We start from the raw sequence: 16500 nt of genomic DNA, 5'->3' as shown, positions 1-16500 counted from the left end.
AACGTTATAATGCTATCAAAAGTTTACTATGGGAAAACCTGGGAACCCAACTAACCCCTATTGTCTATTTACAAGGTTCTGGGTGGGGTGGAGAAGAGGCCACAGAAGAAGGGCTCCTGCTTTTAAGAATAAGGAAGAAGGGCTTCCCTGGTGGCGCAGTGGTTGAGGGTCCGCTTGCCGATGCAGGAGACACGGGTTCGTGCCCCGGTCCGGGAGGATCCCATGTGCTGCAGAGCGGCTGGGCCCGTGGGCCATGGCTGCTGAGCCTGCGCGTCTGGAGCCTGTGCTCCGCAACGGGAGAGGCCACAACAGTGAGAGGCCCGCGTACCGCACAAAAAAAAGAATAAGGAAGAAGAAGAGACCAGAGCAGATGTGAGCCCACAGAGCCAAATTTCAGTTATCCTGGGTTATTAGGAAGACCTATGAGCCATAAGTGCCTATGACAAGTCACTTCTCATCTTTGATGTTCAACACTTGTGAAAGGAGACAGGTTGGTGTCCCTGAAGTTCCTTCCAGCAAGATTAGTCTGTGGTGCTGTAATCACAGGTTTATTTAAGATTGGCCTCCAGAAAATAAACTCAGTGTCACATTATCTTCTTTATCCACAGGGGAAAGTTTCTGCTATGAGCATTCAGCTAAGAACAACTATTTTCAGGCACTGCAAGATCATCAACCACCAAGCCATGACCAGATCCCAGCCAGATTCATTTCACTAAATTAGAAAAATATGTGAATTATCTGGAACTATTTCCAGGTATGTGGGAAAAGCAGCAGTTTTCTACTTAAAATCCTCCACTGCCAGAAAAGCAAGCTGAACTCCCACATTCATCTCTTAGCCAAAGCACCATTTTTAGATAGCCTCACAGTTGAGAATGTGCCATTTAGAGTGTATGGTGGGAAGAAAGAGACTGATTTAGGACTAATGATGGAGCAGAATGTCTAAGGTGGACCCAGCAGAACCGCTGCCCACTCCCAGACCAGCATTTTGACTGGCACCAGAGAGCCAGGCAATAATCAAGTTTAGATTTTTATACTTTTACTTTTAAAAAATTTCATTGGGATTTATCTACAAAAAGCTAAGTTTTTCTTTAAAAAAAAAAAAAGACAAACAGAGCTTCCTATTTCTATGAAGAACCTGAAGATATAAATTAAAAATCTGAAACCAGTGGTTTCAAGAACATTCCAGATAATCTGGTCATTAATCCTAAAGTGTATGATTCTAACCATTGGAGCAGAGAATACCGCCAAAACAATTCAGATGGTAAAGTATATGCCATTCCTTTCAACAGTGATCTGAAGGGTTTAGAATAGTTACTATGATGACCGGACCGAAATCTTAAAATCCAATTCAAATAAACAAATATTTATGAGACTATACCATCAATGGCCTGAAGTTTTATCAGCACTTCATAACCATCTAAATAAGAATTAATGGACATTTTATTGAAGCCACACTCAAAAAAGAATCTATTTTTTGAAAAAAATTTTCTAATCTTTGAAAATTAGATAGCCCATAAGATAGCTAAATGTATACATGTAAAGATACAGCCCTTTTAAAAATAATTACAGTTTCAACAGAAAAGATTTGATTGATCACAGAATGAAGCCCTCGGCACACCAGCTCCTTATCAGCCTCCATCAGACAAACCCCAACCAATGAGTATGAAATAAATTGTCCTCAGTTCTGAAAATTCAATAAAACGTCCCTCCCCTTCCTTTTTCTAACAAAAAGAAACATGAACTAAGAGATCCTAAAAATATGCACTTACATCATTAGGTAGTCTATAGTCATGGTCCCAAATCTTATTACTACATCTAATATTGTTTCAAAAAATAAATACTTTATTGAGAGATTTTGCTTTAGTTTACTTGACATTTAAAAGTATCTTTAGATAAAGTTGAAAAATCAAAATTGATTTACCACTCTATTCCTGATGACCTACTTTACAGACATACAAAAAAAAAAAAAAGACAGTAAGAAATTTTTTTTTTCTATTTAAAGCAGCAGATAACGGCTATGAAGGCCTTTTTAAAAATACCGATACTGTTCTTCCATTATAATGCCAACAGAATCCAGGCGAAACACTGTAGACTCCCAATTACTGAGTCTTTATGAAAAGCATTAATTATGAACCCTTTACCTATCATATCTTAATGGAAACCACAGAAAATATGCTTTCCGTGACTGTAAGCAACTTAAAAAAAAAAAAATGAAGCCAAGAACAGGGAAAGGAGAGGAAAAGTATGGGAAGAATTCAACCATTTGGTAGTGGGAAGGGGCAGTTGGGGAATTGGGCATAAATGAAAAATATTTACTTATATTTTTATTTCTTTGAATTTAAAAAAACCAAGCTTACTGCCCTAAACAATATTCACATACACATATATCATAGTGAAAACATGCGTAACCGCATCTTTAGCAAAACTGGTAAAAACTATAATGACCTGTTATTCAGCTACTTCTTTTTTTGGCAATGCCAAAGGGTCACAGAGAAAGCCTTATTGTTTCACAATTGGCTCACAGTTTCAAAATTTTTTAACATGAGCTGTGCAACTCAAGTGCTTTGATGAGAGAGATCCGCCAAATTTTGAACTAATAAAAAAAAAAAGAAGAAATGATTTTGACCAATTTTCTGTCATGTGAAAGACATCTGCAACTTGGGAAGACTCCATCCCTTGCATTTACAGATACAGCATATTTCACTATACCGTAAAGTCACACAGCACAGCAATTTAAAAGTGCAGCCCAGGGCCTCCCTGGTGGCGCAAGTGGTTGAGAGTCCACCTGCCGATGCGGGGGATACGGGTTCGTGCCCCGGTCTGGGAGGATCCCATATGCCGCGGAGCGGCTGGGCCCGTGAGCCATGGCCGCTGAGCCTGCGCGTCCGGAGCCTGCGCGTCTGGAGCCTGTGCTCCGCAACGGGGGAGGCCACAACAGTGAGAGGCCCGCATACCGCAAAAAAAAAAAAAAAAAAAGTGCAGCCCAAGCACTTAACTTAGCCAGGTACCTTGGGCAAACTGGTTACTCTCTGCGTCTCAGATTCCTCATCTGGAAAATAGGAATAATAACTGTACATCTCTCATAGTGTTCTTATTAAGAGTAGGTGAGCTAACATGCAACAAGAGTGCTTAGGCATATTAAATGTTGAATGCATGTTAAACAAAGATTATCATTACTGATACAGCAAGGTATGCCAAATCTGTGAGCATGACAAGAGATTAGGCTGCTCCCTAATGCCTTCGGTCTCCGGCTTACTTCGGTGATACATGGCCTGAAAGATGGCAGAGCAGAAAATCTCTGAAATCCTAAGTACTACTACCTTCCACCAAAGAAAAGGAGGAGAGAGGGGGTTAAAGATCAACTGTAGTTTGTTGTAGTAAAAAAAGAAGGTGGGGCTTCCCTGGTGGCGCAGTGGTTGAGAGTCTGGGACGTGGGTTCGTGCCCCGGTCCCAGAGGGTCCCACGTGCCGCGGAGCGGCTGGGCCCGTGAGCCATGGTCACTGGGCCTGCGTGTCCGGATCCTATGCTCTGCAGCGGGGGAGGCCACAGCAGTGAGAGACCCACATACCGGGGGAAAAAAAAAAAAAGAAGTGGAAGCATGTCTGAAGCTGTACTTTTCAATCCTGGCTGCACATTAGAATCACCAGGGGAGCTTTTAAATCTTACAGCTCTCTAGCCTCCTCTCCACTCACCCCCAACCCAAGATTCTGATTTAACTAGGTGGACCTTGGACATCTGTATTTCTTTAAGAGGTAAGCACCCCAGGTGATTTTAATGTGCAGCCAAAGAGGGGACTCACTACATAGGAGTATAGAATGGAAGAAACAGGAAAATGTGGAGAAAACAAGGAGAATATCAGGCAAAGCATGTGCTTCAAGAATCATGCTGGTTCTATATTCTAACCCGCTAATGCCAAGAAAGAGAATTTTCTTTACAAGCTGCAAACCATGACATAGCCGTCCCAGGAAGCAGCTGAGTAGACTTAGTTGTTTGAGAAACATGACAACTAAAGTTCAGAATTACAGGCCAATAACACCTCTGGCTAGGGTGAGCAACAATCAACTTGCCTGGGCCTTTTCCAGTTTTAGCATTTTAGAGTCCAGTGCCCCTGGAAACCTCTCAGACCCAGGAAGCTTAACCACCCTATCCTAGCATTAGCTCCAGAACAGTATTTCCAACCAACACTGTCTAGACCTGCACTATCAAATATGGTAGCCACTAGCCACTTACATTTATATTAATTAAAATTAAATAAAATTTAAAATTCAGCTCTTCAGCTCCTCTGACCACATTTCAAGTGCTCAATTGCTACAGGTGCCTAGTGGCCACCACTGTGGACAGTGGACACAGAACACTTACATCACAGCTGTAAGTTCTACTGAACAGTACAGTTCCGGACATCTCTGTCCACATACCTTACAAGTACCTCAAACTCAACATGTTAGAAAGTGAACTCATCAATTCCATTTCACCCAAACCTCTTACTTTCTGTATACAGGACCATCATCTACCTAGTTCTCAAGCTAGTACCTCAGGATCACCCTTGATTCCACACTTTCCCCCACCACCAAAGGATCGTCAACTGCTCAGACCTCAAAATGTCTCTCCAATCTGCCCTTCCTCTATCGTCAGTATCTCTGCCCTATTTCTGACCCTCAATTATAGCAAAACCCTCTCATCTAGCCTCTAGCTTCCCTCTACGCCAAGTTCATTCTTTACAAGGCAGATACTAGTTAGCACTGTAACGAAGAAAACTGGTTATTTCATTCTCTTGTTTAAAAGCCACCAAAGGTACTAGCTTCACAACCTGGGAACCCCACTCTCCTCTCCTCTCCCCACTCAGAGACCACACTCACTCCATCACACCCAAAGTCCCAATGCTTCCCTAAACCCTCTAAGACCTTTCATACCCAAGTGTCTTTACAAATATTTTCCCCTCTGCCTGCAAGGTCTTCCCTTCCGCATCTTCCCTGCCTCCTCCTTTGCAATGCAGTTCAACTGTCATTTCTTCTAAGAAACTCTCCCCATATAACGGGGGCAAAAATCAGCATTTACATTTCTAATATACTACCAAAGTACACTGTTCATAGATCTCTATTGGAGCATCTACATGCAACATTATAAGTTGTCTGAACACAGGTCTGTTTTCTTATCTTTTCTCCCACTCAATTCCTTGCTATATACCTTACACTCAGCAGAATACAAAGCACAGAGTCTATGCCTATGTTGAATGAATGAGTGGTTCATATAAATCTGTGATGTAGAGCAATTAAGCCAAATATTAACATCTCCCTTTTAAAAGTGAAGACACAAATGCAAAGAAAAGTCAAATCCCACAGTAAGGAATGGTGGAAGCAGGACCAGTCTACTGATCCTAAAGGTCATCCATGTAAAAAACATTTATGAGCACTACTGTGTGCAGTGTGCTAAAGCACTAGACCAGAAATAACCCTCTAGGTTGAAGACTATGTCTTTATGCATCCAGATGCCCTCTTCTAGCACAATGGCTGTCAAACAGTAGGCACTTGATAAATGTGTGTTAAATTCAGGAAGGAGGAAGAATGGATCTAGGTCTTCACATGAACAAATCATGAAAGAGCACATACTTTCCTCCCCATATTAAAAGGGCCTCTTAAATCATATGTTACAACAAGATACTTAATAAAAATGAAGCTTTAAATAGCCATCGAATATAACCAGAAAAACACTGCCTCATGAGATCTTCTAATGTATATTCTCAACCACTGAGTTTACATCTTTGAGGCTCATAGAGCCTTGAAACATCTCTTATTAATGGGGTATGAGGACATAAGTCATAACAGATAGTGTTCAATTAGGACATTATTCACTTCTGCACACATCTCAGTAGGTCCTGCTCTTAAAGCTAGAATAGAAAGAGAAGTCGTTTATACCTCAGTTGTTAATTAAAGCATTAGAAAAGCCAGGGAAACACTGCTGGAAAACCTGATCAAAAAATAAAGGTGAGAGATTTCATATCTAAAAAGAAATTATAGCAAACCTGAAATTCACTCTTTACCTGATAGAACACACAGTACAGTGTTAATGATTTAATGATGCTTAAGAAGTAATCTCAACAAACTATATTAATGACTTCAAGTTAACCACCAGAAAGGAAGGAAACTGAGAACTTTTTTTTTTTTTTTGCAGTACGCGGGCCTCTCACTGCTGTGGCCTCTCCCGTTGCGGAGCACAGGCTCCGGACGCGCAGGCTCAGCGGCCATGGCTCACGGGCCCAGCCGCTCCGCGGCATGTGGGATCTTCCCGGACCGGGGCACGAACCCGTGTCCCCTGCATCGGCAGGCAGACTCTCAACCACTGTGCCACCAGGGAAGCCCGAGAACTTTAAAATACGTATATAAGTCTGGTTTCTGGTCTGGCATGTAAGGAGGTTGTAAGCCGACACTCTGGTCCTCACAACAACAAAAAATGCTGAACAAACTGAAAATCAACAACTCTTCTTGGATCCATGAGAGAATTGAAGTCGCAGGGCAAATCACTACTCCAAAAATTAGAGATACACTCAGACAGATACAGAGGATCACAACTTACTGGAGCAGAAGCCAAGGTGCAGAAACACCCTCATGTGCCAAGATAGGGAAAAAACATATCAACTGTAATTAACAAATTGCTAGAGGCTCATTTCCAACAAGTTTGAGAGTTAAAAACTCTAGGCGTGGACCGATCTTAAGAAGCCCCGACACTTCTGAGTTTTAACTCCAGGAGTACTACCAGGTCCTCACAGTGAATACTGAGAAAATTTCCCTACTGTTTCTGGCAGGGGAGGGGAAAAGTAGCCATCACGAAATATGCCCAGAGCATTCTGTTCTTTATAACAAGACCTTCCCTCAAGAGAAATTATTTTATTAGAGCCTAACAGATTAAAGGGAAGGTAATAACCAACTCCAGCACCTTGTAGCCTTCTTGTCTCATGGACAGGGAAAACTGGAACTGAGAAGCACTCGTGAAAGTCACAGCTCTGGGGCGCAGGCTCACTTAAAGACAGAGACCCTATCACAGGACTATTCCCTTCCCCCATACCCTACCACTACATGAATGTTTATAGCAGTTTTATTCCTAACTGCCAAAACTTGGAAGCAACCGTGATGTTCACCAACAAGTGAATGGATAAACGAACAACGGTACATCTATACAATGGAGTATTATTCAGTGATAAAGAGAAACAAATGAGCTCTCAAGCACAAAAGACATGCAGGAAGCCTAAATGCATACTGCTACATGCAAGAAGCCAATCTAAAAATGCTATACTCTGTACAATTACAACTATATAACATTATGGAAAAAGCAAAACTACGGAGCCAGTAAAAAGATCAGTAGTTGCCAGGAGTTCCAGGGTAAGGTGAGAGGGATGAACACGTAGAACAGAGGAAATTTTTGGAGCAGTGAAATTATTCTGTTTGATAATGTAACGATGGGTACATGTTATCTATCTGTAAAAAACCCATGGAATGTACAACATAAAGAATAAACCCTAATGTAAACTACGGACTTTATTTAATAATAACGTATCAATATTGCCTCATCAATTCTAAGACCTGTACCACACTAATGCAAGATGATAATAATAAGGGAAAACGGGGGAGGGGGGAGATGAGGGAATTCTCTGTACCTTCTGCTCAATTTTTCTGTAATCTAAAACTGCTCCTCAAAGCCGTATTTAAAACAAATATATATATATATACGTGTGTATATGTACATACATATATGTTGAGATATTTATATATATAATCTCAATCTCATAATCATACCCTGATTTGTGCCATAGAGGATTTGAGATAGAATCAAGTAACTAAAAGGATCCTAATATATTACTGTTCACTGCACCAAACAAAAAATTCAGAACTCGTGTTTTAATGTTTACAATGCTTAGATACATCAATAAAAAATAAATGAAATAAAATGCTTAGCTAACATGGGAAGCAGAGAAAAAAGCAGTGTTCCTTCTACATTTTAAAGCAAAGCTTGGCTGTGTTAACAGTTCTACAGAATAAAATCTACAGCACAACAAAGTTTAAAATATACATACTTTTTGGATCTAACAATTCCACTTCTGAGAATTTTTCCTACAGCTGCACTTACAGAGATTTATGTGTACAAAGGATGTAAGCAGCATTACTGTTTTGAATAAATTTTGGTTTTATAAACTTTAGATTCATAGCAAAACTACACACATAGTAGAACTCCCATATACCCTACACCCAGTTTCTCCTATTATTAACATCTTACATTAGTACAGTACATTTATTTCAATTAATGGACCAATACTGACACATTATTACGAACTAAAGTCCATATGTTATCTTATTTCCTTAGTTTTTACCTAATGTTTTATTTTTGTTCCAGTATCCCATCCAGATGCCACAATATTGTCATGTCTCCTTAGACACCTCTAGGCTGTGACAAGTTTCTCAGAGTTTCCTTGTTTTTGATAACTTTGAGGAGCACTGATCAGATATTTTGTAAAATGTTCCCCCACCTGGGATGTTTTCCTCATGATGAGACTGGGGCTATAGGTTTTTAGGGGAGGACCACAGAGGTGAAGTGCCATTTTCATCATCTCACATCAAAGGTACATACTATCAACATGACTTAAATCAATATTGAAGTTGACCTAGATCACCTAACTGAGGTAATGTCTGTCAGGTTTCTCCACTTTAAAGTTACTATTCACCCCCCTTTTCATACTGTCCTCTCTTTAGAAGCAAGTCACTACGCACACCCACACTTACAGAGCAGGGCATTATGCTCCACGGCCCTTTGAGTGGTAGGATACATAAATTATTTGGAACTGTTCTGCACGGAAGATGTGTCTCTTCTCATTTATTTATATCAGTATGGACTCATGAATATTTATTTTATACTTTGGGTTATAATGCAGTATTTTGTTGTTCAAATTGTTCCATCTTTGGCCATCGGAAGTTCTTTCAGTTGGTTCCTATATCTCTTTGACATATCCCCATCATTGTGGGCTCATTTTTTGGAGCACTTCCTTACTTTCTAATAACTACAAGATACTCCAGGCTCATCTTGTATATATCCTGCCCCAGTCACTCCAGCCCTAGAATCAGCCATTTCTCCCAGGAGCCCTGTTCCTTTTACTGGAGAATGGTATTACAAGCCATGTTCTGGAGCTAGATGTGCTCACTGTTACTGGTACACCTAGGCTCTCAGCTGAAAGAGCAAGGAAATAAATGTCTGTATACTAACCCAATACATATATACACGTGTAAATATTTCTATATGTAACCATTGGTATCTATATTAAGCTAAACATGAGTTCATACTGATGTCTCCAACTCTTCTCTATTGCCAGAAGCATTATCTTAAATTAAAAAAAATAGAAATACAGAAGTTTGTTTTCCAGAGGACATTAACTACACTGCTGTGGGAGATCCATACAGGGAACATTATGCAATCAATTTTTAAAGGTTTATATGTACTGGTATGAATTCTATAATATATATTAACTGACAAATATATATGTACATAGAAACACAATTTCCAGAAGGAAATACAACAAAAGGTTAACACTAGATAACTCTGAGAAATGGAAATGGGGTTAGAACATGCATTATCAACAGGTCACCCTCAAAGAGGAAAAAAATATTAGATATGACAATGGCCTGTAGCTCTCCAAACGATCACAGTACACAAAAAGATGCAGAGTGTATCTGTGGTATTAAAATTTCATGGGGAGGGGAAGTGATTAGGGGAAAAAATGTCTAAAAAGACTCCTTTGGAGAGTATAATGAAATAAAGATTGAGAAATAATGAGTTAGAAGGAACAGGTAACTTGTACTTTTTACTCCATATGCTTTTTTCTTCTGTGAGCATATGTTTATTTTTTAATTTGATTTTTTAAAAAAACAAAAGTAAGGGCTTCCTTGGTGGCGCAGTGGTTGAGAATCTGCCTGCCAATGCAGAGGATATGGGTTCGTGCCCTGGTCCGGGAGGATCCCACGTGCCACGGAGTGGCTGGGCCTGTGAGCCATGGCCGCTGAGCCTGCGCGTCCGGAGCCTGTGCTCCCCGACGGGAGGGGCCGCAGCAGTGAGAGCCCCGCGTACCGAAAAAAAAAAAAAAGTAAGACTGATCTACCTAACAGCAGTGTTAGGTGAATAGTGAAATTCTGACTAGAAGTTATAGTTCCTCAGGCCATGCTGAATGTCCATCTCACAGAGGGTCACCCCAACTGGGGACTCTTTGGCAGTGTCTCACCAACTTTAGGAAAATGCATTTTTAATACTCTGGTTTACAAAAATCATATGGCCCACAAAGCCTAAAATACTTACCTCTGCCATTTACAGAAAAAGTCTGCTGACCCCTGATCTCCATTATATTAGCTTACATTTTTTTTGGTATGTTCATACAGCGGAATACTACTCAGCAATGCAAACAAATGAACTATAACTACATGCGACAATATTGATAAATCTCACACACATAACGAGTGAAAGAGGACAGAAGCAAATAATACACACTGTATGATTCCGTTTATGTAAATTTCAGAAACTTGCAAAACTTATCTTTGGTGGCATTGGATATCTTTGGGAAGAGGAAGGTGATAGTGATTGGAGGGGTTATTATGAAGGGGCTTCTGGAAATGTTCTGATGTAAGCATTGTTAGAAACATACTTGCTTTTTAAAAATAATTCACTGAGATGTTCATTTGTATTCTGTGCAGTTTTCTCAATCCATGTAATACCTTGTTCTAAAAGCAAAAAATTTCAAAAATAAATCTTACAAAAATGTAAACAGATGAAGAAATATAAATTTACCAGCCTTTTCAGAGGTAACTAAGTAAGTACATATGTACCCTGGCTGTTCAGATACAGTTGGTCCCTGGATCACACTTGGAAAATAGTGGTGTAAAGCCAAGTTTGCACCTGACACCAAGGCAACCATTTAGTCCCAAACGGCTTTCTACTGACTGACTTTGTATGGACCCGAGACTGACAATGCTTTGGCTTTTCCAGATAAATAGGGTCATTGTGGTAGACAACAGTTTCAGACCCTTTTGTCAAAATAATGCTCTAGCTACTTTCTAGCCTGAAAGCCAAGGGAACACTGGAAGCCTCTTTTTCTTTTTCTTTTTTTTTTTTTTTGCGGTACGTGGGCCTCTCACTGTTGTGGCTTCTCCCGTTGCAGAGCACAGGCTCCAGACGCACAGGCTCAGCGGCCATGGCTCACGGGCCCAGCCGCTCTGCAGCATGTGGGATCCTCCCGGACCGGGGCACGAACCCGTGTCCCCTGCATCGGCAGGCGGACTCTCAACGACTGCGCCATCAGGGAAGGCCTGGAAGCCTCTTTTAATTACTAACTATGTTCTAAGAATAAACTTGACTAAATTTCCATGTGAACCTTAAGCACTAGCTCAATAACCTTGGAGAAAATGATACCAACTCTCAGGATGAAAGAAGGTTACCTTGCTTTAAAACCAATTATCTTACCATTTTAAACAGTGTCAGTCCAAGAATAGCCCATAACTTTTATTTGTTTGTTGTTGTTGTTTTGGTCTTACATTAGAACATCCTTTTTGCTAAGTGGCAATCATTCTCTTCAAAACTTCCTCAACAAGATCCAAATGACATGGCATTATGATGATGACAGTTTAGTGGACATCTGCTGTTTGTGTCTTCCTAACCCGCATCCCCCCTTCTGGTAGTGGCACACCAGTCTTTTTTGGACTACTCCTATCCATTGGTCTTTGTGGAGGCTGCCAATCAAGGTGCCCTGCCCTTCCCTGGCCAAAGGACTTTAAACACATGACCCAAATGAGGCCAGTTAGACACTCTACCACCATCTCTAAACTAGGAACTCCTCACCAGCAGCGACAAGGTTTTTTCCATGTCTATATCTCTGAGGCCTAGCACAGTGCCTGGCTATGAATATTCAATGCATGTGGGCTGAATGAAATACAAAGAAAATCATGTACCTTAAACAAATGCTGAGCTAAGTCTATCATTTCCCAACAGAATTCTGAACATTGTATTATGTTTTGTAAGGAAAACGTCCACTTTAGTAAGCTAGGAAATATGCATTGGAAATAGTATCGCAAGTTGCCATTTCTCAGTGCATTAAAGATGTCAATCAGTCCAATAAAATAAAGCCGCAAAAAAGACAAAAGGAGAATTACCTCATTACCTCAACATCTGCTTGAACATAAGCAATCGCACACTGGCTAATTTTTTTTAAAGGGACATAATATAACTTTCTAGAAAGACATAATATAGCTAATTATACCATTCACTAGAAGGGAACATACAATGTTTTGAAGTAATTCAGAAGTGGGTGTGATTTATAAGACACAGAGCTTAGGGAATGTTAAGTATAAATTAGAGATTGTTCATATTATGACAGACTGCGTCATTACATTTCACAACTTTTGTCAAAAGCAACCTTATTCACCACACCACTAAAGACTTCACATTAGGGAAGGCTGCTGTCAGCTTTGCCATTTAGAGTTGACGGCAACCTTCTTTCTGAACACCCTCCTGGGGAATGGGTTCAACTTTTAGACTTAAAATACACTAGGGAAGAAACGATATGATGAAACCTAAATGGCCAACAAACATGTAAAAAGATTTCAAACCTCACTAATTACCAGGTCAAACAAATTTTTTAAAGGTACCATTTTTGTTCATCAGATTGGCAAAAATTAAGCAACCTGTCAGGCTGTCAAATTAGTAAAGACTGCTGTTGGTCACCGTTGACCAATGCATGGGGAAATGGACACTTCTGGGGGGAATGTGAACTGGTACAGCCATCTGGGGAGGGGGGCACTTTTGCAATGCCTAGCAAAACTTTATACGTATATGCCCTCTAAGCCAACAATTCGATTTCTAAGAATCTATCCTAGAAAAAAAATTTTTAATTGTACAAACTGATTTGTATGATTATTTGATTAATGACTGTCTACTAGACAATAAACTTGTCTGTCTGGTTCACCATCTCTTACCCCAGTGCCCAGCACATGGGCCTCACATATGACAGGTACCTGGTATTTGTCAAAGGAGTAAATGAATAGGTTTACTCAGCCTAAAAAAAGAAAAACAGAGTATTTAATCGATAATGGTTCTTCTTGTTCACATTAAATAGTAGTGGAATTATTCACAATGTTAACAGGCGGTAAAAAGTACTGTCTACTTTTAAAAATAAATCACACACACCGGCTTACAAAATTGATCATAATATTGGTAAGAGCCCAAACACCTAGTTGCCAGGTTTTCCACCTCAAATCCCTAGCTCCCCAGTTAGTTCCGTAGGTTAAACAGCAATTAAATACTCTTGAAATAAGTCACTTGCTATCACAGTCTATGATCCACTGACAAATGCCCCAAGTTTGAAATGTATAAAAATTACACCATGGGCTGATAAAAACCCCAACACCTGTGTAACCAGACTCAATATCCTAAAAAAAAAAGTATACTCTTTAAGCAACATAAATTTCAAAGTCTAACTGTTCTATTGCCTTTGACATGTCCCAAATTGAGAAAATATATCCTCTAAAAATATTAATGCATGGATTTGTTTGTTTTCCAACATAACTGGAGAACCAGAAACTTAAGAATCGTCCGTTTTTCTCAAGTCTCAAATCCAACACAGAGATGGAGATGTGTTCCAAAATCAAATATAAATAACTTGTGGATTATCTGCACCGTTAAATTATCCTTGAAATTATATACATAATGAAAAGAAGTGAAATTTTAAATTTTAACATTATTTGAAAACTGACCATCCATCAAAAGATCTGGTATCCACTGACAGATATTACCAATAATGAAAGCTCCAACAGTCTAGAATACGAATTAAGAGTCTTTATGTTGGGTGAGGGGCGTAGTGTTATCAGGAATAAAATACTAATAAAATCCAGCCCTTCACTAAAACACTTGAGAAATTCCAGATAAAGGCATGTTGCCCACCCACTAGATTCACTGATTCTTGTGACTTTATGACCTTAGACTAACCTAGGATGGGAGTTGACGGTACTTGGGAAGGCAAAAGCCATTAATATTTATCCAGCACTTTCTAGATGCTAGATACCACAGAGGAATGTGTTCTGTCCATTTTCGAGAGGTTAAATATTGATAATTTCCCCAAGGTCACACAGTTACTAAACAGTCACACTGAGATTTGTTTTCAGGAGTGTGGACTCCAGAGGGATCAAAATACCCTTATGAATGGTATGTTTGTGGTCTCAAGGAGCAACAGGCCACAGTACTGGACAGACCTCATAAAATCATCTGGTTTAGCTCTTGCGCCTAGTCAGGTCAGGCCTGATTAACCATAAGACCCACGGAAGGGAACAGACTCTTCCAAGTTCAGAGTTGGTGAGTTAAGTCAAGAGAAGTGAAAGAGCTGGGATTAAACACCAGGATTAGCCACAGAGCGGGGCCCCTTCCACTATACGGCCACGTAGGTAAGTTATTCAGAAAAACATATGTTCCTACACATTTTTACTTCCTAAATCTGCATGGTTCCTCTTTCTTGACCCATATTCTCAGGCCACCTTTGGTCAGGGTAATAATAATTTTAATCTTAATTTGGCTTTGTTCAGAAGTGTGGTTAAGTGATGAAAATCACTGACTGAAACAGTTCTTTATTAAGAGATTAAAACAGTTCTTTATCTAGTTACCAGGCAATGCAGAAATGCATGTACATGGCTTTCCTGCGAACCAGAGCCAAGTCCTAATTCAAGAAGCCCCGCACAGGCAGGGTGTTGCCTCACTGACAAATAAATTGCTAAAAATGGGAAGCGATAAAACACACCATGGCCTGCAAATCCTCGCTGCTAAGGAAAGAGGAACTAGGCCAAACCAGAATGAAAAGCTCGGAAAGGCTGTCAAGCAGCGCCGCAGGCGCCAACGTGCAAGGTGGGGGCCAAGGCCAGGGAGCGAGGCCAGCAGAGCTGCCTAAACCGCCGCCTCTACAAAATAACCTGCCCCACTCGCTTCCCCCTAGTGTACGGTGGTACCGTGGGACCTCGTCCCCGCCAAATCCTTGGCTCTTCCCCTCAACCCCCATTGCCCGCTACAGCGACCAACGCGTAGCGCTTCCCGCCCTGCCGGGCACGACACTCCCAGGCACAAGCAAAGCACTTTATCCTCGGCCCCGAGCTCGCCAAAGCGCGCGGGGCGCGGAGAATGCTTCTCCACGGGTGACGGAGCTCCTGGGGGTGACTACAACGGCCGCAACACCTCCCGCCCATCTTCCACCACCGCAAAGCCAGCGCCCTGGAGCCGTCCCCGCCCATGGGCCGCGGCTGCCCGCACCTGGCGGCCACACGCCCGCCTACCTTGCTCCTTCAGACTGGAGATGAGCTGCAGCTGCTTCTCCTCGTCCGAGCTGTTCATTTTGGCAGGTGGGGCCGGGAATAAAAGGAAAGGAGGGAGAGGCGAGGGGTACAGTGGGGGGAGGGGGAAGAAAAAGCAAGATGCCGGTGGCTTGCGGCTTCACTACCCGGAAGTTGGATTTGCTCCCGCTCCTCCTCCTCCTGGCGCGGAGCGCGCGGGTGAGATCATCCCCACGCACCTACTCAGCGGCCTTGGCTGCTTCACCTGCAGGCAGGCGGAGGGGCGGGGACAGGCCGGTAGCCCGGGGGCAGGAGGTGGGGACGTAGGAAGCACCCGCGGTGGCACCTGGGCCCGCAACCCGTGCCTAGCCTGCGGCCGCCGCTGTGCTTCGCCTTCCTCCGCGGAGGCCGGCGCCGCGGGATGCGCAGGGGGAGGGCGTGAGTTCGCTGTGGCTATCTCCGGCAACCTCTTCTCTTCCTCCACCCCGCCGCGGACACCCGGACGCGCGTTCCGGAGAAAACCGGCCCTGGGTCTGCAGCGTCTACAGAACCCCACTTCGAACGCTGTCAAGAGCCTCTCCCCACGAGGGAGATGTAATTAGCAATAAACACCCAGGATTCTTCCCCAATTCTCGTACAGTGGACTCTGGGGGCGGTGTGGGGAAACCTAGGTGCCCTCAGGGCCAGGCTCTGTGTTAATATGTTTTGCACCTTGATAAGCATACAGATACTGAAAACGGCCGGCCTGGTAAATTCCAAGGAGGACGTGGTAGTCAGCTGGCTTCCTCCAGCAACACCGGTTTGAGAAATGGTCAAAACTGGGCCCTGCAGCACGTGGATCGCCAGGCCTCGCGGACCATCTGATTTGCGGTGGAAAGATCTTCTCTTCAGGGGAGAGGCCACTGCAGTCCAAATACCTAAGGTCACACACCTGCCTGGCAGCAGAGCCTGGTGAAGTGAAGCCCGGCATTTGTCCCGCTTCACTGCCTTCTAGGCTGTTTAAACCCAGCTTTGGGTTAGAGCCTGACCAGAAAAGGGGCGGCAGACCTTCCAGATTTCAAAATGGTTCCCCCCAACCCCCAGTTGCCAGTCAGTCTTTGGTCAAGTCTCCTGACCTCTTTGAACTTCATCTAAAAAATGGGAATAATACTAATACCTACTCGCCCGGAAA

General features: G+C 42.1%; 1 protein-coding gene across 2 annotated transcripts in view; it reads right to left on the bottom strand.

Annotated features, from left to right (window-relative positions):
• SHTN1 (shootin 1) overlaps positions 1–15569 on the bottom strand; it is a 112153-nt gene extending 96584 nt beyond the window's left edge. Inside the window, exon 1 of one of the 2 annotated variants that reach the window (XM_060099139.1) lies at positions 15333–15569. In XM_060099139.1, coding sequence (XP_059955122.1) covers positions 15333–15390 — 58 coding nt within the window. In that variant the 5' untranslated portion in view covers positions 15391–15569. The remainder of the gene's footprint in view (positions 1–15332) is intronic. The other variant, XM_060099120.1, reaches the window with a different exon arrangement.
• Positions 15570–16500: the final 931 nt, after the last annotated feature.

The sequence above is a fragment of the Mesoplodon densirostris genome, chromosome 1, assembly GCF_025265405.1.
Source record: "Mesoplodon densirostris isolate mMesDen1 chromosome 1, mMesDen1 primary haplotype, whole genome shotgun sequence".
Classification (NCBI taxonomy): domain Eukaryota; kingdom Metazoa; phylum Chordata; class Mammalia; order Artiodactyla; family Ziphiidae; genus Mesoplodon; species Mesoplodon densirostris.
This window is presented reverse-complemented; position numbering and strand designations above follow the sequence as displayed.